This window comes from Aspergillus pseudodeflectus, assembly GCF_044049435.1.
Source record: "Aspergillus pseudodeflectus strain CBS 756.74 chromosome Unknown BJX68scaffold_28, whole genome shotgun sequence".
Classification (NCBI taxonomy): Eukaryota; Fungi; Ascomycota; class Eurotiomycetes; order Eurotiales; family Aspergillaceae; genus Aspergillus; species Aspergillus pseudodeflectus.
Window position 1 is genome coordinate 84,777 of NW_027263804.1, and position 23,071 is coordinate 107,847.

General features: G+C 53.5%; 11 protein-coding genes across 11 annotated transcripts; 5 read left to right on the plus strand and 6 right to left on the minus strand.

Annotated features, from left to right (window-relative positions):
* Positions 1–2,329: 2,329 nt before the first annotated feature.
* Positions 2,330–3,473, plus strand: BJX68DRAFT_108411 (putative short chain oxidoreductase/dehydrogenase). The gene is made up of 2 exons (XM_071035876.1): positions 2,330–2,661; positions 2,748–3,473. The coding sequence occupies exons 1-2, from the start codon at positions 2,372–2,374 to the stop codon at positions 3,313–3,315; spliced, it is 858 nt and encodes a 285-aa protein (XP_070897782.1). The 5' UTR covers positions 2,330–2,371; the 3' UTR covers positions 3,316–3,473.
* BJX68DRAFT_108414 (uncharacterized protein) lies at positions 3,222–4,411 on the minus strand. The gene is made up of 2 exons (XM_071035877.1): positions 4,236–4,411; positions 3,222–4,148 (listed from the first exon to the last, which is right to left on the minus strand). Exons 1-2 carry the CDS (start codon positions 4,367–4,369, stop codon positions 3,632–3,634), a joined length of 651 nt encoding a protein of 216 aa, XP_070897783.1. The 5' UTR covers positions 4,370–4,411; the 3' UTR covers positions 3,222–3,631.
* Positions 4,412–5,227: 816 nt separating this feature from the next.
* Positions 5,228–7,190, minus strand: BJX68DRAFT_239389 (Zn(II)2Cys6 transcription factor). The gene is made up of 2 exons (XM_071040525.1): positions 7,069–7,190; positions 5,228–7,008 (listed from the first exon to the last, which is right to left on the minus strand). Exons 1-2 carry the CDS (start codon positions 7,161–7,163, stop codon positions 5,502–5,504), a joined length of 1,602 nt encoding a protein of 533 aa, XP_070897784.1. The 5' UTR covers positions 7,164–7,190; the 3' UTR covers positions 5,228–5,501.
* Positions 7,191–7,274: 84 nt separating this feature from the next.
* Positions 7,275–8,510, plus strand: BJX68DRAFT_239391 (uncharacterized protein). Its single transcript, XM_071040526.1, has one exon. It carries the CDS (start codon positions 7,396–7,398, stop codon positions 8,383–8,385), a length of 990 nt encoding a protein of 329 aa, XP_070897785.1. The 5' UTR covers positions 7,275–7,395; the 3' UTR covers positions 8,386–8,510.
* Position 8,511: 1 nt separating this feature from the next.
* Positions 8,512–11,022, minus strand: BJX68DRAFT_239393 (uncharacterized protein). Its single transcript, XM_071040527.1, has 3 exons — positions 10,886–11,022; positions 9,546–10,815; positions 8,512–9,494 (listed from the first exon to the last, which is right to left on the minus strand). The coding sequence occupies exons 1-3, from the start codon at positions 10,974–10,976 to the stop codon at positions 8,522–8,524; spliced, it is 2,334 nt and encodes a 777-aa protein (XP_070897786.1). The 5' UTR covers positions 10,977–11,022; the 3' UTR covers positions 8,512–8,521.
* Positions 11,023–12,153: 1,131 nt separating this feature from the next.
* BJX68DRAFT_239394 (uncharacterized protein) lies at positions 12,154–12,410 on the minus strand. Its single transcript, XM_071040528.1, has one exon. The coding sequence runs from the start codon at positions 12,321–12,323 to the stop codon at positions 12,165–12,167; it is 159 nt and encodes a 52-aa protein (XP_070897787.1). The 5' UTR covers positions 12,324–12,410; the 3' UTR covers positions 12,154–12,164.
* Positions 12,411–12,700: 290 nt separating this feature from the next.
* On the minus strand, positions 12,701–13,206 carry BJX68DRAFT_239395 (uncharacterized protein). Its single transcript, XM_071040529.1, has one exon. It carries the CDS (start codon positions 13,120–13,122, stop codon positions 12,814–12,816), a length of 309 nt encoding a protein of 102 aa, XP_070897788.1. The 5' UTR covers positions 13,123–13,206; the 3' UTR covers positions 12,701–12,813.
* Positions 13,207–13,561: 355 nt separating this feature from the next.
* BJX68DRAFT_239396 (uncharacterized protein) lies at positions 13,562–14,083 on the plus strand. Its single transcript, XM_071040530.1, has 2 exons — positions 13,562–13,892; positions 13,963–14,083. Exons 1-2 carry the CDS (start codon positions 13,730–13,732, stop codon positions 14,028–14,030), a joined length of 231 nt encoding a protein of 76 aa, XP_070897789.1. The 5' UTR covers positions 13,562–13,729; the 3' UTR covers positions 14,031–14,083.
* A 289-nt stretch (positions 14,084–14,372) lies between these two features.
* Positions 14,373–18,322, plus strand: BJX68DRAFT_268008 (uncharacterized protein; the record flags this gene model as incomplete). Its single annotated transcript, XM_071045963.1, has 2 exons — positions 14,373–17,028; positions 17,085–18,322. The coding sequence occupies 2 exons, from the start codon at positions 14,373–14,375 to the stop codon at positions 18,320–18,322; spliced, it is 3,894 nt and encodes a 1,297-aa protein (XP_070897790.1).
* A 159-nt stretch (positions 18,323–18,481) lies between these two features.
* BJX68DRAFT_276458 (chaperonin 10-like protein) lies at positions 18,482–19,916 on the minus strand (the record flags this gene model as incomplete). Its single annotated transcript, XM_071048101.1, has 4 exons — positions 19,382–19,916; positions 19,158–19,333; positions 18,659–19,127; positions 18,482–18,619 (listed from the first exon to the last, which is right to left on the minus strand). Exons 1-4 carry the CDS (start codon positions 19,520–19,522, stop codon positions 18,482–18,484), a joined length of 924 nt encoding a protein of 307 aa, XP_070897791.1. The 5' UTR covers positions 19,523–19,916.
* Positions 19,917–20,295: 379 nt separating this feature from the next.
* BJX68DRAFT_239401 (c-type cytochrome) lies at positions 20,296–21,736 on the plus strand. The gene is made up of 5 exons (XM_071040531.1): positions 20,296–20,522; positions 20,874–20,905; positions 20,968–21,126; positions 21,179–21,273; positions 21,343–21,736. The coding sequence occupies exons 1-5, from the start codon at positions 20,507–20,509 to the stop codon at positions 21,365–21,367; spliced, it is 327 nt and encodes a 108-aa protein (XP_070897792.1). The 5' UTR covers positions 20,296–20,506; the 3' UTR covers positions 21,368–21,736.
* The last annotated feature ends 1,335 nt before the right edge of the window (positions 21,737–23,071 follow it).

The window sequence follows — 23,071 nt, forward strand, 5'->3', positions numbered from 1 at the left end:
ATATCATTAACTATTAAACCAGAATTATTAAATCTACTAAATCTAAGCTCGAGTGAGTTAAGCACGGCTAGAGAGTCTTATATAAATAGAATAAAAAACTTCACAAGGAAGTTATAGCCCTGTAAACTTAGATTAAAACCACGCCCCTACTGTCCCCAGCTAGATCATGGGCCGTAGTTATAGCTAGTAGCAGTAATAGGGCCCTATAACTAAACTACTAGCAACTAGAGAAAGAGTAGAACTAGGTTAGAATTAGCACCTAGAGAACATATGCTGACCTAAGAGATAATAATAATAATAATGATAATAGAAATACCTTTGGTTGATACCTTACTATAGACGCTACTAATACCCACATTCGCGCGGCCCTCCTGAACCGCCTTGACCCAGGATGCTCAGGTGGCTAGGATTAGCATAATAAAGATAGATCACTCCACTCCTCCCAATACCCAATCCTCGTCGTCGCACCCCCCCCATAATCCTCCGCAGTCATCCCAAACCGATCCCGCCTCCTCGCATCCGCTCCAGCCTCAAGCAATATCCGGACAAAGGCCTCATTCCCCGCCTCAACGGCGCTCATCAGCGGCGTGCGCCAATACCCATCCGCCGCGTCAATGTTTGCGGTGCGCTAGAAGAAGGGATATGAGATGTAGGATCTTTGTCGGTGTGGAAACGAGGTATATCCAGTCCGAGTGTTGGAGCACGAGAGCGAGACGGGGTCCGTCCGTTGTCATCGCGGAAGTTCACCTGGGCTCCCAACTCGAGAAGAACCTTCATGACATCGCAGTGTTTATAGGACGCTGCAATGCAGAGTGGCGATCCGAACGGCGAGTGGGAGTTGAAAGTGTAAGCTGTATCGGCACTGTTTGGGGGTTTCGTCCCCGTGTGGGCGAGACAGATTTTGAGTGTGGTTGGGGAGTTGTGTTTGCATGCCCAGTACAAGGGCCAAGATGACGTGAGATTTGTATAGGATTGGCGTTAGGAGGGTGTGCAAGTGTTTGCAAGGTTGGGAGAGGACGTTGAGGTCTTGCTTTGAAGGGAGGTTGTCTATGATGGGGAGGATGAGCTCGAGAGAGAGAGAGAGTGAGGATGGACATGTTTGTGGTGTGCATGTTGCGGGAGGGATGGTGTGAAATTTGCAGTTCTGGTTGCGATGGAGCGGGTTTATTACATTGCTCTCTATATGTATGGTGATCCATTTACATTCCTCAAAGAAATTCAGCATTCACCCCCCAAGTGTCTGGCAAAAGAAACAACGTGGCAAATAATCTAGCTTCCTTTATCCTTTATCCATGTAGAATAGTACTTCCCCACTAACCTCTCTATCAGAGCTACCCCATCTCAGGGTTTAAATACACATCCAACACCTCGTCCTGTTAGAACAGGAAATTCTTCTGCTTTCTCCACTACAGCAAGCGATCTGCAATCTTCAGGTAAAAACCGTACAGGACACGCACAGGCGGTGCGAGACTCTATTGGTTATATAAATGCAGTGAATATGCTGATACTCTACGCGGATTTGCTACTGAAAAGGGAAGGAAAGGGAAGCTAATGCACATCCTTTTAGCGTGGTCCCACTGTCTGACATTAAATAGCTAGAAAGATTCACAGGCTATTTTCTATAAACCACTGGTCCGCCAGAAAGTGTTTAAGGTTAAATCTATGAGTATTAGTGAACTTGCGCTCCTGGCAGGATGGTGTGTAGTAGTAGTTAGTAGGTTTGTCATAATACCCTAGATTAATAGGTATCTAGTCAGCAAGTCCACTCATGTAATTCACAATCTGGGCAGAACATGTGTGCACAAAGGTGGGATCCCATACTCGCATACTTTCGCAGGTCAGCGATCGACAGACAAAAAGACCAGATTAGGCAGTATTCGGTTTCCTACATACGAGTATATGTATTCGAATCCAAAGCCGTTTCGGTTTTTGTTTTCTTTACCAAAACATACTGTGGACTATGTATCACCGACTGCCCACTTGCGCAAGTATTCCGTAATGCTTGCCTTGGAGTTGATACACCTCTCCAACAAGCAGCTCTTTCCGGGGGCGCAACTAGCGTCCAAGCTATGACGATGCTCGGATTCGAGACTACCTTTTGATCGACAGATTTCCGACGGCTAGGAATGAGTCACAATGCTTAGATTGAAGTGGACCACCACAGAGCTGACTGTTCGAGTCCACGAAGTGCTTAGTCGTGATGACCGTGCGGCCGCCCCATCAGCTCGTTTACGCGCGTATACGGAATTAGACCCCACTAAAGCCCGCTATCTCCAGCTTGCCACGAGTATAAAGGGCCTTTCGCCCCCAAAGATTGGAGTAAAAGACACAAAGACATACCATCCCACTTACGTCAACGAAATCCACCAAAATGTCCCAAGTCTGGTTCATCACGGGCGCCTCATCCGGCTTCGGCCTCGACCTCGCCCTTCTCGCCCTCTCCGCCGGCCACAAGGTCATTGGAACAGTGCGAAACGCCACAAAAGCAGCTGACGCCGTCGCAGCGATCAAGAACAAGGGCGGCCAAGTCCTCGAGCTGGACGTTACAAAAGCAGAAACAATCAATGGCGTCGTGGAAAAGGCAAACGCCATCTACGGCGGGGTGGACATTCTCGTCAACAACGCGGGGTACTCGCTGCTGGGCGCCGTCGAGGATATGCGGTAAGTTACATCAGATTGTGTCAGCGGATGGATACGCCCCGCCATCTACGACCAATGAACCAAGAACCTGGCTAACTCGCAAATAGAGACTCGGAAGTCCGCCTCCAAATGGAAACAAACTTCTTCGGCCCCCTCGCTCTCATCCGCGCATTCCTCCCCACGCTCCGCGCCCGCGGGAACAGCACAATCGTCAACCTGAGCAGTATAGCCGGGCAGGACGCCCAACCGACCTGTGGCCTCTACGCCGCCTCGAAATTCGCACTGGAGGGGCTATCCGAGGCTCTCTCGCGCGAGGTCGCGGCCTTCAACATCACGGTCCTCATCGTTGAACCGGGCGCGTTCCGGACGAATTTCCTCAGCGCCGTGCAGAGGACACAAACCCCGCTTTCGGAGGCGTATGTTGGAGGTGTCGTGGATGTTACGTTGCAGAAGTTTGAGGCTGCCGCCGGGAAGCAAAGGGGGGATCCGAACAAGGCTGTGCAGAGGGTGTTTGAGGTTGTGACGGGGACGGGGGAGGCGGGGGCGTTAAAAGGTAAGGTTTTGAGGTTGCCCTTGGGGCCGGATTGTATCCAGCGGATTGAGACCAAGTTGGACAAGTTTAATCAGGATCTGGAGGCGACGAGGGAGTTTGCGCTTGCTACGGATTTGGAGTGAGGATGTCATGAGGACATGGAACAGAAAATCATATAGAGTGTACCAAATCAACGTGAATCGTTTGTCCATCAAGAGGGAGATGACGGCGTGTTTCGTGTCTTGGGCGCAAATGGACCACACGGGTGCTAGATGATGTACTTGAAGAGTGAGCGAGTAGGATTTGGCGCCCTCATCTGGTGGTAGGTAGATATAGCTGGTCTGGGACAATCGAGGGCTTACGCACTCTACCTGCGAGAGCTGATGTGAATTATTCTCTCCAAGGGCATGGATATACGGATGTTGATTCAGATGAAACCCACACCGCGCCACACCACCCTCAGTAATACATGGCCGTGTCAACGCTCTCCCCAAACATCGCATCATTGGTATCCGAAACACGATACGTAAACGAATCCGGCGCCGCATACGCGTCAACCTCCACATCCCCCATCCCCAGCGCCCCAAAGTGCACCCCATAGCTCCCCGGCGAATAATACGAGATTGCAACGTTCAATGGCGTCTTTTCGTCAACGAGGTTCTCCGGAAACGCCGCCCACAGCTCGTCGCCCCACCCGCTGCTCGACCCCCATGCGTTGATCCGGATCGACTGGTCGTGCCGCCGGAAGGAGAGGTGCAGCGCGATCTGGCCGCGCGCGTTCCACAGGTTGAAGCTGTTGTTGTCGCCCTTGCCGCGGTGGCCCTTTGCCGACCAGATGCTGTGCACGGTGATGACGACGCTGTCCCCGTGCTGCATCTCCCGGCCGTATTCGGCGGAGCCGCTCCAGATGTTGGCGGAGGCTCGGATCGGGTCGTTTCCCCAGGTACTTAGGGTCTTGTGGGGAGGTGTGGGGGTGCTGTGGCTCTAGCGTCAGTTTTGCGCGGTTGCTGCTTTCATTTATATCTTTTTTTCCTCTGGGGGGAAGGGACTCGAGTCGACGGACCTTGTGTGAGCGGCATTTGCAGTAGCAAGCGAGTCTACTGGTACCAACTCCACCCGGCGGCGCACGAGAGCCTCATCCGGGGGATACTCGGGTTGTTGGAACTTGTCGAAGGCGTTGGATGTTTCGGTGGCCATTATGCTGCAGGTCAGGAGATCAGTGATTCTAGGTTAGCCGGTGTATACACAATTCAGGGTGGACGACGCCGCATTATATGTCTTTGTATCGGACAGGAGAAAGCTGCTCCTCCGCAGGTTGCTGTGGCTGGCTGGGTCTGACGTGGCTCGCACTAAAGCAGCTGGCCAATTCGCAATTGGCCCTGCGTGTGTGTGAAGCACTAGGCCTGCAGACACGAGGAAAGCTGAATGGTCAAAAGCCGAAATCTAGGTACCAGCAGCCAATAATCCCGTTCGCTGACTGGGTGCTGGGTGGTACAATGTATCTGTGGCGTGCTTTTCTTGCATACCCAGCTGAGGAATGCGGGGTTCCCCCACAGACATGGTCATTCGCGCTTCAGGTGCTTCTGGCCAACTACTGCAGCAAGGAATAAAGAGATCAAATCAAATGGAAATGAATTGAACTTGTAATAGTGTAGCCGTTAAGAAGAATGATGTTGGTTGTGGTCGAAGAGATTCGCGAGCGAGTCTTTCTTATGGAGCTTGTTGGCGGCCCTTTACGCCTTCTTCAACAAACCCTAGATTTATAGATGTTCCTTCTTGCCAGTTTCATGCGATAGTCCACTATTTACATAGTGTCTTGGAAGTGCAGTGGACACGCACCACTATTGGCCACGCTCAATGAAGACATGGGCCTTATAGTACCTGCCGCAGTGAAGAGCACTTCATTTCTTCTACCAACACCAGAAATATCCCCGAAAGAGCTAAATATAACTCGCCGCAAGCGAGAGGATATCCTCCAACGTCTCCCTCTCTTCACGCCCACCGTGGCCCTCCATCCCCACCCCCATCTCGATTCCCAAGCCCAACCCCCCCGCAAACCCATCACCCTCCATCTCCACCTCATCCCTCCTAATAGTCGACCACTCGGCCGCCGGCGGCCACTCCGCACTATCACTGTCCCTCCCCATCACAGTTGTCCCCGGCGAAGCAGTCGATGCCGTCTGCTCACATACCCCGCGGATAATCCCCGCAAGATCGAGATCCGTCGCTTGCCGCGGTTCACGGGCGAGCAGGGCCTCGAGCAACCCGACTCCTCGCTTGGCTATCATATTCGAGGGTCCGTCGGCGAGCATCTCTAGCCCGTCGTTTATCAGTTGGCGGTGGTGCGCTGCTTCGGTGTCATTGGCTGTCCGGGGGCGGTGGAAGAGATCGAGGCAGAGGATGATCTGGTTCCATCAGTCAAGGTCACGTAATGAGAAAAAGGTTGAAGGGGGAGGAAAGAATATATACATACACTCGCCGTAACCCCAAAAGCCTGCTGAATCCACAACACGGGCCCGCCGCCCGCATCGTCCCTAACCCCCTTTTGCTCCTTGATAATCGTCCGCGCAGCAGCAACGCACGTCCGCCTCGTCCGCCCAAAGACCGGATTCGTAAAGCTGAGCGCTAGAAACTTGCGGTGGATCATAATCACCTTGTGAGACAGGCTTATCGCAAGACACCGGCGCGCCCAGGGGACGTAGCACGGCCAGTCCGGCTGAATCGGCGTATTCTGCAGAAACCGCGGGAGGCCCTGCGTAGCCAGCGTCCTCAATTGCCGGTCATGGTCGAGGACCTGCTCGTAGCGCGTGTAGAGCGTATGCGCGTTTTGCATCCCGTCGTGCAGTGAGGAGAGCAGCGCCGCGACCTTGTAGAAGAAGTGCGAGTACGCACCCCTTGTGGGTTCGTCGTTCCTCGTCTCATCCGCACCAATGTCGCCCCGGCTCGGTCTCGAAATGACATAGCTCTCGAAAAATGGAATCGAGAACCAATCCTGGATGCAGAGTTGGCGCCACGCGCCCGCTGGTGCGCGCGTGCGTTGTAGGCCCAGACACTGCCCGATCCGGGCGGCGGATGCAATGAGCACGGAGAGGCTGTTGGAGAAGCCCAGCAGGTGCGCGGACATGGTCAGGGTGCCGATGGCCTGGAGGGCGTAGTGCGAGTGCACGGCTGTGTAGTCTGCAATATGCAGGCATGTCGTCACGGCTTTGAACCAGCGCTGGGCGAGGGTGGTTTGTTCCCATGATGGGAACCCCCATGTTTGGGCGAGGTTGCGAGGCGCGCAGGCGAGGGCGCCGGTGAGGATGGCGAAGAGGAGGGCGAGCCATTGCGGGTCAACAGTTGGATGGCCTGGTTGGCCCTGGGCGACGCGATAGAAGGTCTGGAGTTCATCATGGAATTTCTCTGCGTCAAATGAATTGTGGTACCATAGCACGCGCTCGCAGTGGAAGGAGACCAGTCGCTCGAGGAGCAGTCGACGCGGTAACAGAAGACGAAGATATGCCTCGGCCGAGGCTCTATCGGGCCCCAAACCTAGACCCAGACCATGTCCACGGCCATCCTCGTCCTCCACCTCGGCCGGCACATCGCCAGGCGATAAATCGCCACAATAATCAGGGTTCTTGCGTCGACCCCAGGCAAGAAACTCTAGGATCGTTGCGGCATCGCCCATCTCCGAGTCGGGGTCGGCATCTACCTCGATCACATCGTCTGGGGGGATGGATAACCGCCGCTCGCTGAGATCCTGGACCGTTGCCTCGAGCTGCTGGACGCGCGCTTGTAGTCGCTCGACGAGCGAGTCGTGCTTGGTCTCTTTGACGCGCGTGCAGGTGGTTCCTCTGGCTTATCAGCACCTCTTCTGCGACACTTTAACCCTCTGCTTTGATAAGAGAACTCACCGTCTCGTGCAATTGCGACATGGAACCACCTTGTCGCAGCGGATCTTACGCCGCGTGCACTCGACGCAGGCCAGTCGTTTCCGTGCAGCACTCATCGGCCGAGATTGTGTGGGATTGAGAGATGTGGGATGATGTTTGTGTAACAATCGGGGGGTCTCGGCCGTTATCAACGTCGCTCTTTATCGGTGACGGCCGAGCGGGGTCAACAGATAAGCAGCAGTGGCTTCGTATAAAACATACCCATCTACAATACACTCACGCACTCACTCGCTTCTCCAAATCCATACTATAGAGGCAAGAAAGAGAAAAGACAGATCAACCAGCAAAATGACTCGAACGCGCTACACAACCCGCCCGATCCCCCAAATCTCCCTGCACTCCTTCTCCACGCGCATCGACGAAATCACCTCCGAACTCATCTCCGCCTCCGAAAACGTCGGCTTCTTCACCCTAACAAACCACGGAATCTCCATCGAAGAAATCGAATCCATGTTCGCCCTGTCCGAACGCTTTTTCGCCCTCCCCGACGATATCAAAGCAACCGTCCCCTGGAACCCCAACAACGTCGGCTGGGAGAAGAACTCGCAGGTGCGGCCGTCAACCGGCGCCCCGGATACAAAGGAGAGCTACCAGCTGCAGTTTGGCGAGAATATGGAGCAGGTCTGGTTGGACGACTGTTACATCGAGGGATTTCGGGAGCAGAGTTTGGGGTTTATGCACAAAGTGCAGCAGGTCTCGGAGATGCTGATGCGCTGCTTTGCGCGCGGGTTAGGCTTCCCCGACGAGTTCTTCGTCGAATGCCATGACGTCTCCAGGGCAAATGCGCAGACCACCATGCGACTCCTCCATTACTTTGCCCTCCCCCCACCGCGGGAATCCGACGGCAAAACGTACCATCGCGCAGGGGCACACGCAGACTGGGACTTTCTCACCCTCCTCTTCCAGCGCTCGGGACAGAGCGGGCTGGAAATCTGTCCCGGCCGCGAAGTCGTGACGGAGTTCGGGATCGGTGACGAGTGGACGAAGGTCGAACCGCGGACTGGAGAAATCGTGTGCAATATCGGCGACCTGCTGATGAGCTGGTCGGACGACCGATTCAAGTCGACGTTTCATCGTGTGAAAGCCCCCGAGGAGGAGGGGGATTATTTTGGCGATCGGTATAGTATTGCGTTTTTCAACCAGCCATGTAAGGATGCACAAATCCAGGGGCCGATGAAGAAGTATCCGATGGTTACCGGGGAGGAGTTCAATAAGAATGCCATGAAGAGGAATTTTGCGGCGTTGCAGGACAAGTTGAGGGCGTTGGAGGGGAATTGATTTGAGGCTTTTTCTTCTTCTTTTCTTTTGTATTGTTGAGCGTGTGCTTATCAGAATGATGTGCGAGGGTATTATGGCATCAAGGTAAATTCTGCTGCTATACAGAATGATGCAATCAAGAAATGTACATCAGAAATTACTGCGTCGGGCACCCCTCAAAAGGCGGATCCCCATTCCCATTCCCATTCCCATCTCCGTTTCTGTCTCCATTGCCATTGCCATTGCCATTGGCACTCCCATTCCCATCCCTATTCCTACCCCCATCCTCCCCATTGGCCCTCCGCCGCGCGGCATCCCGCAAATCATCCTCATCCAAAACCCCCTCAAGGACCATCCTCCGATGCACATTATCCAGATCCGGCGTCTGCCCGGCTGGAACACGCATCAATTCCTCCGCCATGATCGCCTCCCGCTGCTGCCCTCGGTCGCGCAGCCACCGCGTGAACCCGAAGAGCATAAAGGTGCGCAAGTCGTTTTCGAGGGCAGAGGCGTTTCTTGCTGGATCTGGCGTTGTTTCTGGGGGTGGGGCGGTCGGACCGGGTGGTTGCGCTGGGCGGGTTGGTTGTGATACTGGTGTTGGGGCTGGAGCTGGAGCTGGAGCTGTTGTTGATGTCGACCCGGAGGATAAAGGCCACGGGCGGCCCTCAACCTTGGCCTTCGCATACTCGCTCACCGTCCGCATGAGCATCCCCCGGATCCCATTCTGAATCCGCCACCCCTTAATCTGCAACGGAACCGTCGGCCCAACATAAACCTGATTCGGATGCTCAGTCGCCAGCGGCCAGAGATCTTCTAGGATAGCAGACTGCGACGAGAGCATTGCGTACAAATCGCCCCAGATTAGACTGCCCAGCATCCGCATGTGGCCCATGTACCCTGGGCTCTCATCCGGTCGGTAGTGGGCGCCGCCTTCTTCCTCGTTGTAGTCGCCGTCGACGGCGAGAATGAAGCCGGTGTGGTCGCCTGGTAGCACGAGGTCGGTGGCGGAGGTGTAGGTGTTTCCGGTGTAGGAGGCGTAGCTGGCAGTGTCGATTACGAGGAAGGCGCGTTTTCCGGGGGTGTCGACTAGGTTTATTGGGAGGGGGTCCTCGTAGTGCTCGTCGTAGTGCCTGTGTCCAGGGTTAGCGGATACCTGATCTGGATGGATAAGGAATGCTCACTTTCTCGCTGCGACAATATCATCTTCAGGAATCCCCAGCTCTTTCCCATCTCTCCAGTGCAGTTTCAGAAATGGTTTGAGAGCACTGGAACCGGTCTGCCCCCTCCCCCAGTCAGCCATATGCTCATCCAGCTTCTTTCGGAACGCCGCCCACTCCGCCTCACTCTGTCCATATGTCAAGCGATAGATAACAAACCCAATCGCCTTCTGCTCGTTATCCGGCCGCTCGAGCCTTCTGAGATCCTGCACGATCCACGGCTCTCTCGGAATCGGCTCGACGGGCTCCCCGCGCACCTCACGGCGCACGCGATTCTGACACTCAATCTGCATCACGCTTGTCCGCGCAATCGACGTTGGGTCCGCCGTGCGATAGGTTCCCGCCGCCTGCTGCATCCGCTCAATTTCAGCCTCCGCCTGCGCTCTTCGAGAGAGCTCCTTTAAACGCCTCCCATACGCGTCGCGGCGCTCAGCCAGTTTCGTCGAGCGCAGCGCGCCCGGTATTTCCGATGGCACGGGTGCAGACGTATACCCGTCATACCCTTCCATCGGCATGAGGATCGTAAAATCGGCAACCGACACAAGCTCCATGAGCATATGCAGCCGATCCGTAATCCACCACTGCGTACGGTCGTACTGCTGGAGACTCTCCGGTCGATGGGCTAGAACCTGCTGCTGTAGCGGGAGCCGCAGCGCGTTCGCGTGGAGGAGAACCCAGCGGTGCGCGCGCTCCGTCATCATCTCGAATTGCGCGGCCATGAACTCCGTCCAGAGTTTGCGCGTGCTAACCCCGCGTCTGGACGCATCCTGTGCGTGGATCATGCTGTCGAACTCGCCCCAGTGCGCGGCGATGAGGTTGAATGTGTCGCGCATGTTCTCCATGATCTTGGGCGTGTTCAGGTACTCGAATGCAGCTATCACCGACGATAAATGCTGCGCTGCGAGGTCGAAGTTCTCCGGCTTATCCAGCCCTTTCTCTTTCCATCGCTGTTCCGAGAGAGGGACGATACCCGCCCACGCGCGGCTCTTTACGGCGTGGATGTTCTTCCCCACCATGCAGAGCCGCCCGCTATCCTCGAATGAGCCGATGCGCGCTGTGACGCGGGCGATGATCGGTCGCGGGTCGTCATCTGTCTCTGGAGACGAGTGCAGCAGCTCCATGTCGCTCTCCTTGAGGAGCTCGAGGGATGTCTTCTTCCCATTGGGGAGATCCGCGCCTCCGAGCGCGAAGGTGAGAAAATGCGCTATGGTTTGCGGCTCAATGGGGCGGTCGACTGTGTTACTGTTAGAAATAACAGGCTCGTCGATCAACGCGGGAGAGAGAGTGAAACTCAATGTACCCACCGATTCCTAGCGGCTTCTGGCTCTGATAGTGGACTCTCGAGAGCACAGAGCCCCGGGCGTCGAGGTGCGAGTACTGGATTCCGCCGCTCATTGCTGCGACTGCAATTGCGATTGTTTGTCGCCGGCGAAAAGGAGGTGGAAATCAGAGTTCCAGGCACAAATTCAAGCCGGAAGAAACGGATTTATGGGCAAACGCGATCCAGACAAAGCGTGGGGCCAGGGTCCAATCAGCGGCGGGGCCTCTTGTTGGCGCTTGGAGCCGCCCGTGTTGGCTGCCTTGGCCGTCGCTGCTGCCTCAAGGCTCCAAGGCTCCCAGGCTAAATGCGGTAGGAGCCGGCGTTATTCGCTTGATATATTGAACATTCTTCACAAGTAAAGCGCAAGGATAACTTTCGAGTACTTTAATGGTTTAGTTTCAACGTGGGATGCTTCCAGTACCTCGTGGTTTTTCCACCTCCGTCAGCTTCATCAAGATATATCATGAGAACTCTATCCAGAAATCTCAAGAGTTCATTTTGATAGGTAGCTTTATCACGATTCTCTGGCTTCACAAACATCCGATGGTAGACACCAAAGAGTCACTGAAGAGGATCAATATTTCCAAAGTACAAAGAAATCTTCTAAACATAGCATGACCAGACCAGCATATTGACTTCTGCCATGATACTAATAGAGTCTAGAATCGCCCCTGGAAAATACATCGTACTCTTACATGGTTTCTGTACAGTCTCGACCTGGAGATTGTAGAGAGCTCGCTGCAGTAAAAGAAGCAGAGGAGCTTCCTGTTTAGTACGGGCCGTTGGATGAGTATCTAAGCACGGGATGGGGTAGTTCTAGATAGAGAGAAGGGGTGTTTTTAATGTGTGGACCTATTGATTACATATACAAGGAAGAGCAAGCTAGATTGCTTGACGGGTTCTTTTTGTTGCTATGTAAATGTAGATAGAACGCGTGAAGCTTAGGTCACTTTGAAGGGCGTGTATGAGCGTTGTGCATATATAAAGTCATCTATCTACATACAAGTTGGGTCGACCGCCGTTCAAGCTGTAGACTTCAAGCCAACCCCTAGCCCAAATTTCACTGCATACTATCGATATGTCTCTCCTATCTCTTCCCCCAGATATCCTCCTGTCCATCGCAGACGTCCTGCCCCCAAGAACCATCATCACCCTCACCAAAACATGCGAACACCTTCACACCGTTATCACGCGCCAGCTCTACAGAGCCTACAGCAGCAACGACCTGCACTGGGCATGCGAGCGCAACGACTAAGATAGAGTTAAGACCTGCCTCGCCCACACAGACTCTGTATAAGGCTTCGAGTCCTGAAACACACCGTGATTGCCAGCGCTTGTAAAGGCGCAGACATTATTCCCTTTATACTCACCAACGCCATGTTCATTGACATGGAAGCTCCATCCACTGATGACAGCTTCATTCATCTCAATCTCTTATTTGGAGATGGGCCAAAAAGGCGTTAGAAGCCGCGCTCATTACTTTATCTCCCATGGAATGTTGCCTCTTTCATGTTATTTAGCTCTATCTAGTAATTCCCTAGCTAGATAGCTTTATTACAACTACACATATAAATGCATGCATTTTTAGCCATGACTGGGTTCTCTCCTGGCGCCGCAGCGCTCTGTTGAAAGGGGAGGGAACTCGATTATATCTCCCACGGCATTGGAGAGACCCTCCCACGTTTGCTACGGATCTGTTCGCACTCGGGTCAACGCTTTACGAGGTTTTCCAAGGAGCCAGCCCCTACGAAGAGATCTCTAGTAATCAAGTGGAAGATTTATTCAAGAGAAAGGAATTCCCTCATGTTTCTGACCTTCCATGCGGAAATATTATTAAACAGTGATGGTTATCCCAAATCGCTTCAGCCGAACAGGTGCAGGCTTTCATCCAAGATACAAGCCACAACGAGCTCAACGCCGACTGTATCCCTCATCTCGATGGCCCGGACATTGTTCAGGATATGTCGATTGACCAAGCGGGGTCTCCTTAGGATTGGGATAGTCGGTGCCATTTTGTCTCCCTTTGAGGCATCGATTGAAAGTTCTCGTCGTCGTGTCTAAAATCTTTATGAATTTTGGGGGAGAGCTTGCGGTGGACGAAGACATAATAGGGTCGATCGCACGCGAAGTGGAATTGTGACGTGATGAGCTAGAAAGACTCAGTAACATTAGGGTGGTCAGCAGGCCGGACGGGCCGTAACAATGTGGGCAGACGATCATCTGGGTCTTGCACCTGCCGTAGACGCCAGTTGGCGGTCCTCCGTCTGTGGTGGTCGTACGACCGTGGTCTGACGACCGGCCTGGGACGGAACGCAAGTCCGTGTTGCATTCGCGTGAATCATTCGGATAATTGATTGCATGCATACATTTTGCTACTTACTTATCTACTATCTAGACTGTCGAGCTCTGAACCGTGGTCCGCCTTAAAGTACCCCTGTCTGCTAGCGCAAGCCTTACCACATATGGCCAATCACGCCGCCTGCAGCAAACCCTCTTCAGCTCTGATGTACATCGTAGCGTAGTCATAGTGGCAAGATCCCGCCCCACCACGGGTCCTGCGCTGCGCAGCGCTGCGCTGAGCCCTGTAGGGTTACACACACACCTTCCACTACTACCAGGTTTCCCCCGGCTGGGCCAGTAACATCGTACGGTGCCCCGTAAGGCGGCCCTCATGATCAGTCGATCGCCGTCACAGACTCCACGCCCTTTCCCTCGAAGCTGCGACCTAGCGGACTTGGCGCGTAAGCGCTACGCCTTATCAACTGCAGATATTTAGTGTGGGATGATGCGCAGGCGCAAGTGTCTTTGGGCTGGGTATTGCAGATAGATGTCGGCCGATCGGAAATTGGTTTTGGGGGTTGGGCGCAGGCCGTTTGTTGTATGCTTTGCTTGCTGCGGGTTGAATGTCGCAGAAGCCGAGGACGCGCAAAGAATGAACAGCAGTACGTGGAGGCTGGCTATCCTAAGGCCCTGGAAAATTGTTCCAATAGGTAGGTAATATTCGCATCTCGGGAAGACAGCCCCCACACAGCCCTAACATGGGCGATGAAACATCTTCAGCTCCCCCGACCGTGTCGTCGCATCGACCTGCATGGAGTATAGGGTTATCAATCCCGCCCCTGAGCTGAGTGCCAAGATGCAGGGGAAATAGATGGTATGGCCAATCAGTGAGTCTAAGGGCGTACAATTGAGTTACATCGCTCGGAGAGCCTCAATGTGCGGCTGAAGGTTGCGGGCGCGGAGGTTCGGAGGTTCGGGTAAGGGCTGAGTCGCTTCTGGGGCTGGAATGTGTGTACCTTGTCTCGAGGTCCTGGTATAGGTTTAGAAATTTAGTATATAAATAGGATGGGTGGCCGTGAGGTTTGATTTGAGAAGAAACATCCCTACACAACGATTATATCTTGATTTGTTTTTCTTATTGATATTCATTCATCAATTCAGGCTTTCCGTTGATTTTGCGATCCAAAAACATGCGCAAGCCACTCAAGAGCGTGGTAGCCATCGTGGTTGGCGCGCTGCTCAGCACGCCGGGTGCAGCTCAACGCAGGAAGATCGATTCCTGCCCTGGTCCCTGCAGCTCGAGCACTAGCCCCCTCGACTGGAGCGCGTACCACAACATAGGCCATCTCTCTGCTTGCACTGAGCCCATGCTCCTCGATTTTTCTCTCTACAATCCGCTCAACGCCACGGATGCGTCGTGGACGTTCTTGGCTTGTCGGCCGGGTGGAGATGACTCTAGTGCCCAGGTTACGCGACGCGCACACTCCTCAATCGAGTATGAGGAAGTTAAGCTACCGCTACAACTTGCCTCCTGGGACGTTACCACTCGAGCCACCCGGAATGAGGAGTCTATCTCAACCCTCGTGGAGAACATACGCGCTTGGCTTGCTGATTCCTCGCCGGACGACCAGTTCCATATCCTGGGCCGCTTTGGTGATGTCGTCGCAGGTCTGTATGTTGGACCGCGATATGAAAGGTCCGGTGCGGTAGATGCCATTGTGAAGGTGTTGCTGGATGAGAGTGCAGAAAGTAGCGGTGCCTTGACCGTCGTCCAGCACTGCGGTTCTCGAGGCGAAGACACACTTGGCATCGTTCTCTCGACGAACGGCGACCTGCACGCCATCCAGCAGACACTTCGAGGATGGAGAGACGGCGACTGCCCCGGTGACTACGACGAGTCGAAATCCGTCTCCGACATCACCATCTCCGCCTCGCCATCAACCCTCGCAATATCCAGCCTCCCCCGTCGCACGTCGCTCCTCCCCTCCCTCCTCCAGCCCCGCGCCGCAACCTGCAAAACCATCAACGTCATACTGGGCGACGGTTGTCCCAGCCTCGCCGAGCGCTGCGGGATCTCCGGCGCCGACTTTGAGAAATACAACGACATCCCGAACCTCTGCTCCACCCTCGCCGAGGGCCAACCCGTCTGCTGCACAGAGGGGGGCCTGCCCGATTTCTCACCGGACCCATACGAGAACGGGACGTGCTACACGCACCGCGTAAACACGGGCGAGTACTGCTCCACGCTCGCGGCGTCGCACAGTCTGACCATTGACGAGATCGAATCTTTCAATGAAGACACGTGGGGGTGGCTCGGCTGCGGCGATCTCCAGGCGGGGCTGAATATCTGTCTGAGCTCGGGGACGCCGCCCTTCCCTGCGCCAATTACAGATGCGATCTGTGGGCCGCAGATGCCTGGCACGGAACAGCCGGACGATAGCACCCCGTCCGAGTGGGCGCTGCTGAACCAGTGTCCGCTGAACGCGTGCTGTAACCTGTGGGGGTGGTGTGGGATCAACCCGGAGTTCTGCGAGCGCAAGGAGTCTGCGACGGGGAACCCGGGCACAACACTGTGCGTTAGCAACTGCGGAATGAGCGTCGTGAACGACGATATCCCGCCGGATGAGTTTGCAAAGGTGGGCTACTTCCTCGCGAGTAATCTGAACCGCGAGTGTCTGACGATGAATGCGTACTCGATCCGCACGAACGACTACACACATATTCAGTATGCGTTTGGGAATATCGGGGACGATTTCTCGATTGGGCTTATGGAGGGTGAGGAGGAGCAGTTTGCGTACTTTAAGCGCATGACCGCGGTCAAGAGGATCATTTCGTTTGGCGGCTGGGATTTTAGTACCTTCCCAGAGACGTATCATATCTTTCGGGATGGCGTCAAGGAGGAGAATCGCGAGACGTTTGCGCGCAACGTTGTTGACTTTGTCAACGAGCATGGCCTCGATGGCGTTGACTTTGACTGGGAATACCCCGGCGCCCCAGACCTGCCTGATATCCCTGTCGGCGAAGAAGAAGAAGGCGAGCGGTACCTCGAGTTCCTCAAACTCGTCCGTGAATACCTCCCCGACGGCAAGAGCCTCTCCATCGCCGCCCCCGCCTCCTTCTGGTACCTCAAGGCATTCCCGATCAGCGAGATCGGCGCCCTAGTCGACTACATCGTGTACATGACCTACGACCTGCGCGGACAGTGGGACTACGAGAGCAATGACCCGCCCCTTGGCTGCCCTGACGGCAACTGCCTGCGCTCGCACGTCAACTCAACGGAGACACAGTACGCGCTCGCGATGATCACCAAGGCGCTTGTACAGACGCGCAAGATCCTCGTTGGGGTGAGCAGCTACGGGCGCGCGTTTGAGATGAGCGTGCCCGGGTGCACGGGGCCGACGTGTACGTTTACAGGCAATGGCGCGACGCAGGGCCGGTGCACCAAGACCTCGGGGTATCTTGCTAACGCGGAGATTAATGAGATTCTCGATCTGAATGGAAATGCGGTGCATTCGTATGACTCCGATAGTGACTCGGATATCCTCGTCTATGATAGCAATCAGTGGGCGGCGTATATGACGGATGAGACGCGCAATCGCCGCTTGGACAAGTACAGGGGCATGAATATGGGCGGGTCGGTCGAGTGGTCAATTGACTTGCAGAAATTCAATCCGGGGATTGTGCCGTCGCCGGGGATTTTCCTCCCTCTCCCAGAGGACATGGACATTGAGGAGTTTTGCTCCGAGCCGGACTTTGACGAAATCACTGAAGCGGATGCGAGTAGCCAGCGCAACGTCTCGGCGTACTTTGACTACTTCTTCAAAGAAGCTCGCGGAGGAAGCACATGTACGATCCACCCTCGCCCCTCTTGTTTTCGAACCGGAACTAACACATCTCTCCAGCAAACTGGGCACAGGAACTCTTCGGCGACACACAAGTCGTAACCTGCGACGTGTACCCCGCGGGCCAATGCGACTTCCCAATCCCCTCCACCTGCGAAGAAATGGAATCCCCCTCGCTGTACTGGGCCCGCTACGCCGCCGCAAACTTCTTCCAGCACATCGTGCAATACGGCGCCATGTTCGAGGCCTCAACCATAAACTCCACCCTGAACATCGGCTCCCTCGTCTCGGATTTCCCCATCAAAGTCCCCGACACAACCTCCATGGAAACCGTTTTCGGCATCTTTGCCGGCGCCCTCGGTCTCGCAGGCGCCGCGGCGAGCGGACACGTCGGAAACCCAGCTAGCCCCGGGACGGGCGCGGCCCTCGCGGCCTTTGGCGGGATGTGGAGTATTGTCGCGGCGGCTGTGAAGGATGAAGAGCCGCCGGATGAGAACGATCTCGAGCGCGCGCTGTACGCGCAGCTGGCGATTATCTGGAATGCTGGGTATACGGGTGCGGGCAAGATGCTGGTTGCGGTGTTCGGCGACGGCGATCTCGATGAGTTCCCGTCGGATCTAAAGGATGGGGACTGGGAGTTCCAGATCTCGAACTTCTTCGATGGCCGGTGGCTGGCCAAGTTGCGCGGCGATGAGGTGGGGAATATCCAGGCGGCGCTCGGCGAGAATATGATGAAGAGTCTTGCCGCGTCGACGCTTTCGCTTGCGAACTACTATATTGTGAAGGATGGGTTTGATGCGGATGAATGCTCGGATCAGACGGGGGGTAAGGTTATCGATGGTACCTGCTACACGCTGGAGTATCCAGGCGACGGCGACAGCGCGGCTGTTCCGAAGCGCAGCGACTTCTCCAAGCCCGTCGAGTCCGCGACGCTCAAGCTCATCGAGGAGAAATACGGCATCTCGCTTGAAGACCTGTACCGCATCTCCGAGTCGTGCCAGTCCGCGACAAAGGACTACGGCGGCACGATCTCCAGTGATGTGTATAAGCTCTTCAGCGACGATGAGAAACCCGATTGTTTCTACGCGCTTCCGGTGTTCTTTGCAAATACCGAGGGGATTTCGGACCAGGTGAGCTGGCGCACGCCGTGTTGGGCGCGGGTCTCGAATATGACGGCCGGCGATGGGGATACGCCGGTGGTGGGCGAGACGTATCTGCCGCCGAACTTGGATAAGGTCTTTGCGGTTGACTTTTGCGTGCCTTGTTACGGGGGATCGCCTTCGTGTAATGCTGGTTAGCTTTGTTTACTTTACTCTGAAATCGAGAGGAATATGAGGGAATGTTGCGCGTGTGCTTGATAGCCTAAAGTGTCAAATTGCTGTATTAGTCGCTAGTGTCTAAACTCCATCACATCGTAATTGTTATCTTTACAAGATCATCCAAAGCAGCGACATTAATCACTGTGGAATCAGTACAGCTCGATAGTACATCTCCCCACAATCCAGCTTATCCATCGCCTCTGTGATCTTCTCCTCCGTCATCGGGAATGTTTCAGTAATCGGCTCAACATGATGGAGGGCCGCAAACTCCAGCATCTATTTATGTATAGCTCGCCCAGGAACCTGGGAGCCCACAATATGAATCCCCCGGCTGATCAGCGCCATGTAAGGGATGGAAAAGTTGCCCATATTTACAGTGAGTGGGTAAATGGCTGCTCGGGGTGCCAGTATCAGGACCAGTAGGCTCCAGTCTGGGGGTACAGCCGCGGTCACGAGCAATTGGTCGATTTGGGCAGAGACAGAGAGCTCTTTTACGTCTCTTGTAGCCACAAATTCGTGGGCTCCTAGTTTAAATGCTTCTTCCCGCTTGCGGTCTGACCCAGAGAGCATAACGACTCGGCAGCCCATCTTAGCTGCGAATTGGATGGCTAGATGCCCAAGTCCGCCCACTCCGAGAATACCGACAGTTTCTATAGGCTTAATACCCAGCAGAGCCTGGAAGATGGTTCCACCCCCATACTGGAGAGGCGCGGCAGCAACATCGCTAAGTGCATCTGGGATTCTATGGAGCCATGACTCGCGCCAGATGGCATGGGAGGCGAAGCTGCCCTAGTCAAAGTTCGTCTTGGAGTACATTTGGCGTTTGGCGCAAAAGGTCTCGGATCCCTGCAGACACTCGACGCAGTGACCACAACTATCGACCTCGTATCCCCAACCAATGTGGTCGCCTTTTTTTAGATGCCGGGCGTTCGGGCCGACAGCTTCGACGACCCCGATGCCCTCGTGGCCAAGAACCATATCCGTGTGGCGCTGGCTTTGTTAGTTTGGTAAGTGGAAATAAGACAGTGAGGTACGTACAAAGTGCAGGTCTGTGCCGCAAAGGCCGGAGGCGGTTACTCGCAAGAGGACATAGTCTTCGGTAAGCTCATCGGGCTTGGTAGTGGTGGTCTTGACCAGATTACCAGACTCGTGGCCTTTGAAGACAGTAAAAGAGGGCATTTTTCCTTATGTTGATGTTCTTCGATGGTGTTTATCGATCAAGATTGAGGTTGTTATTGTTGATTCTCCTCCAAACGAGGGTAGACTCCATCAGATTTATAGACTCCATCTCGGAGTTCTGCTGAGCAATCACTCGTATCTCCAGATGCATCTATGATTCGAAATCAAAGCGATGTTGATCCACCACGAGTGGATAGAGACTGTCATTGAACGAGACGGAGTCAATGCTGTGCCTCAGGCCACGGCCGGAGTGTCGGAGATGTGGAGTTCTTGTTTGGGTCTAGTCTCCGGCGTCTACTTTTGGAAGGTGCTCCTGTGCTCCACTCCTTCCAAATAAAGTCGGTCTAGTTGTCGGCGTCGGAGCTGGAAAACCAAGTGAGAAGCACGAGATCCGTTTAGGAGATGTGGTGGTCGGCAACAGTGAGGGTGATTCAATATGACCTGGGCAAAACTGTCCACGAGGGTGCTGAAGCGCTGAAGTGGGGCATCAGGTGTCATCCAATAGAGATGCGTAATATGAAACCAGGGCCTCGCTGAAGGTACTACTGCTTCCGAGTTCACGCACCCAACGCATCTTCATTTAGCGATCAAGACCTCCGACCAATCAATCCACGTCCAGCCTCCTGGCGGCGCTTCGGCCATCTGGGCGTGCCTATATTTAGAGCTAGGTGTAGTTGAAGGCTGGCTGAAGCCAACACGGAATTTATGTTGGTTGGCATGGTGTTTGGAATTACCCAAAATAAAAAAACTAAGCTGGTGATTGGTGGTGGAAAGGATACGTGTCCATGCTGATTGAGGACTATCTAGCAACGCGGCAATATATAGCCTCCAATTATCCTACAGACAATAAAGGGTGAGTACTGCCACACCTCGCTCCATTTTCTTCCCAAGTCTGATCTCAATACTCTTTCTGTATAATCCGACTTTTGAGAAATCTGTTTATTCATCTATTCTTATCCAAACTTTATTCTGCTTGTGCATGCAATGGCTCTCACTCCTGGTAAGCTTAATCTTTTCTTCATTGCTGCTGCTCTCTCCAACGCTCGCGCTAGCCTGCGGCCTGCCCCAAAGACGTCAATCCGAAGACTGTGGTCGCAGTGGCTGAGGATATTCCTGATCACTCTGGAAATTCCGTTGGAGCCTTACATATTACTACATACAAGCGGTTGCAAATTTCGGCATTGCGTGTTGCATCTGGTTATCTACACTTTAAGTGTTCCATTACAAGCGCAGTCTGAGAAACAATAAAGAAACATCAACACTTTGTCCCACCTCATGACTTCGACACGCGCGAAGCTGGACTAAGAGTGGCAAGAACGTGAAACAACAGTTGACATTAGGATATTACTAGGTGACGCTAGAAAGGGCGCCAAATTCTTCAAGGTACGCAAATCCTAACATTCTATCATGTTGTCCTGACTTGTGATTATAACTTTATGTTGTAGCAAAGATGTGCCCAGTGTCACACTGTCGAGGCAGGCGGCACTAACAAGCTAGGCCCCAATCTTCATGGTTTATTCGGCCGCAAATCAGGTTCAGTTTCCGGCTTTTCCCATAGTGATGCCAGCAGGAAGGCCGGCATTACATGGGATAAGGACACTCTGGTATACTCTTGCAAAGTCTTAATGTGTGCTGTTGCTAACATATTCTGTCCAGTTTGGCTATCTCGAGAACCCAAAGAAGTTCATGCCTGGTAACAAGATGGCCTTTGCTGGTATTAAGAAGGCCAATGATAGGAGTGACGTGATCGCGTGTGTATCCCCGCAACATATCTGCGCTAGCTATCTGCCATGCAGACGCTGACTACTACCCTCCAAAAGCTACCTCAAGGAGTCCACGAAATGATGGGGAAAGTGCTAATGAAGTATTGATGGATATTTGAAAGAAAGAGGGGCCAGTGCTGAAGAGTGAGGCTGTGAAGCACTACAGATTACTAGTGTCCCGGTAGTCCAAGACGGGTAGTACAGGTTAAATAAATTAGGTACCTATACCCTCTCTATGCCCTTGTAGGTAGAGAGGTATTCGTTTGCTCCCACAATATTTCCATGTCACGTAATCAAGGACACGGATAAGCATATATTTAGTCTAGTCTATCAGTACTTGTAAAGTGGAGACTACTCTATTACAGTTCCCGGTGATACTCCACCCCCCGGTCTGACTTCTGGTAGACGGGAAAAGGCGGCGCAGGCCCATGTACTCGTTATAGAAGGAAGCATCTTTTGAAATACAGAGACGGTGGATTAATATGCGGACTACCTGGTGTGGTGGATTTAGCAACGGCTATCTAAGGGGTTGCAAGGCAGCTATAATCCTCTAGTAGATTACGCTAAAATGTTTCTTACCCATGTTTGTCTTTATGTTTCCGTAGTAAAATATGAACTATAGGAGCTACGTGACATCTGCCTCTTCAAGATGTTGCATCTCCTGCATGCTTTCCAATATGCCAAGATCAGATTAGGGATATTATTTGGTTGCTTGACTTTGCCCTCCGCGCGGGCACTAGACAGTGCGAGAATTTAATCATAATTTTGTGCCATTACGCTGCTCAGCACATCTGATTATTTCTGCACAACAGAGTGTTTGAGTTGCTTCTGCAGGAACAGCCCACTTTGGGTAAGCTTTTGCTTACTGTAATTAGGGTAGTTCTTAATGAATTGGTCGAAGTTTCAGCAAAGACATTCAGGTGACCACCTGCAGGCGAACCTATTGCTGAAATTATGGGGATTTATAGATTCAGTGCAGTGTTATAAATATATTCTCGTTCAGTCAACCGGTAAATTCTTGGAACAAGTAAACTACGGAACTGTACCTCAAGGCCTGAGAACATTGGTCACTCAGAAACTTTTCTTTTCCTGTCTTTGAACACCAAGATTGCTCTAGCAACGGGCGAATCCACATGTGATTCAAGCATCCAGAGGTTGGAGATCCCAGACTACCACAACAATGGCCTCAGGCATTATACGCAGGACTTTCCTCCAATCAGACTTGTTTCGGAGGCTCTCTGGCCAATGAGCCACAAGCGTGGGATCTGTGGTATGGGTGGATCGGAAGCTGTTAGAGGTTGATAGCGTTGGACCTGGCTCCATGTGGGCCTAAAATCCAGAGACCAAAAGCCTCCTGGAATCGCGGGCCAAGACAGATCACGGGACGCTGCAACCAGTTGTCCTGCTTGGACCGCTGTCCCACACTGGCCACAAGCCATGGCCTGAGAGCCAGCTCAGCCGACTCTCGAGGTCTGTGAACCATCGAGGCTACAAATCCGACGCTAGGAGCCCACCTGGCCCGAGAGCTTACGATTGAAGTTCTAAGAGGATCGGCCCCTCATGCTGGTTTTTAAAAATATATATTATAGTAGCATCCTCTGCTGGACTAAAAGGGGTCTTGTTCTTCACGCGTGAAGTTCCATAGGGCGGGTGCAAGTATTAGCCCGGCCACCCACTAGGAAGAATTAGCCACGCTATCTAATTCTACTAACTAGATTTCATAGAATAATCACTCGATTCCGCTGGTTCTAGGGATATGCTAGTATAGGCGCCTGCTCCTAATGGC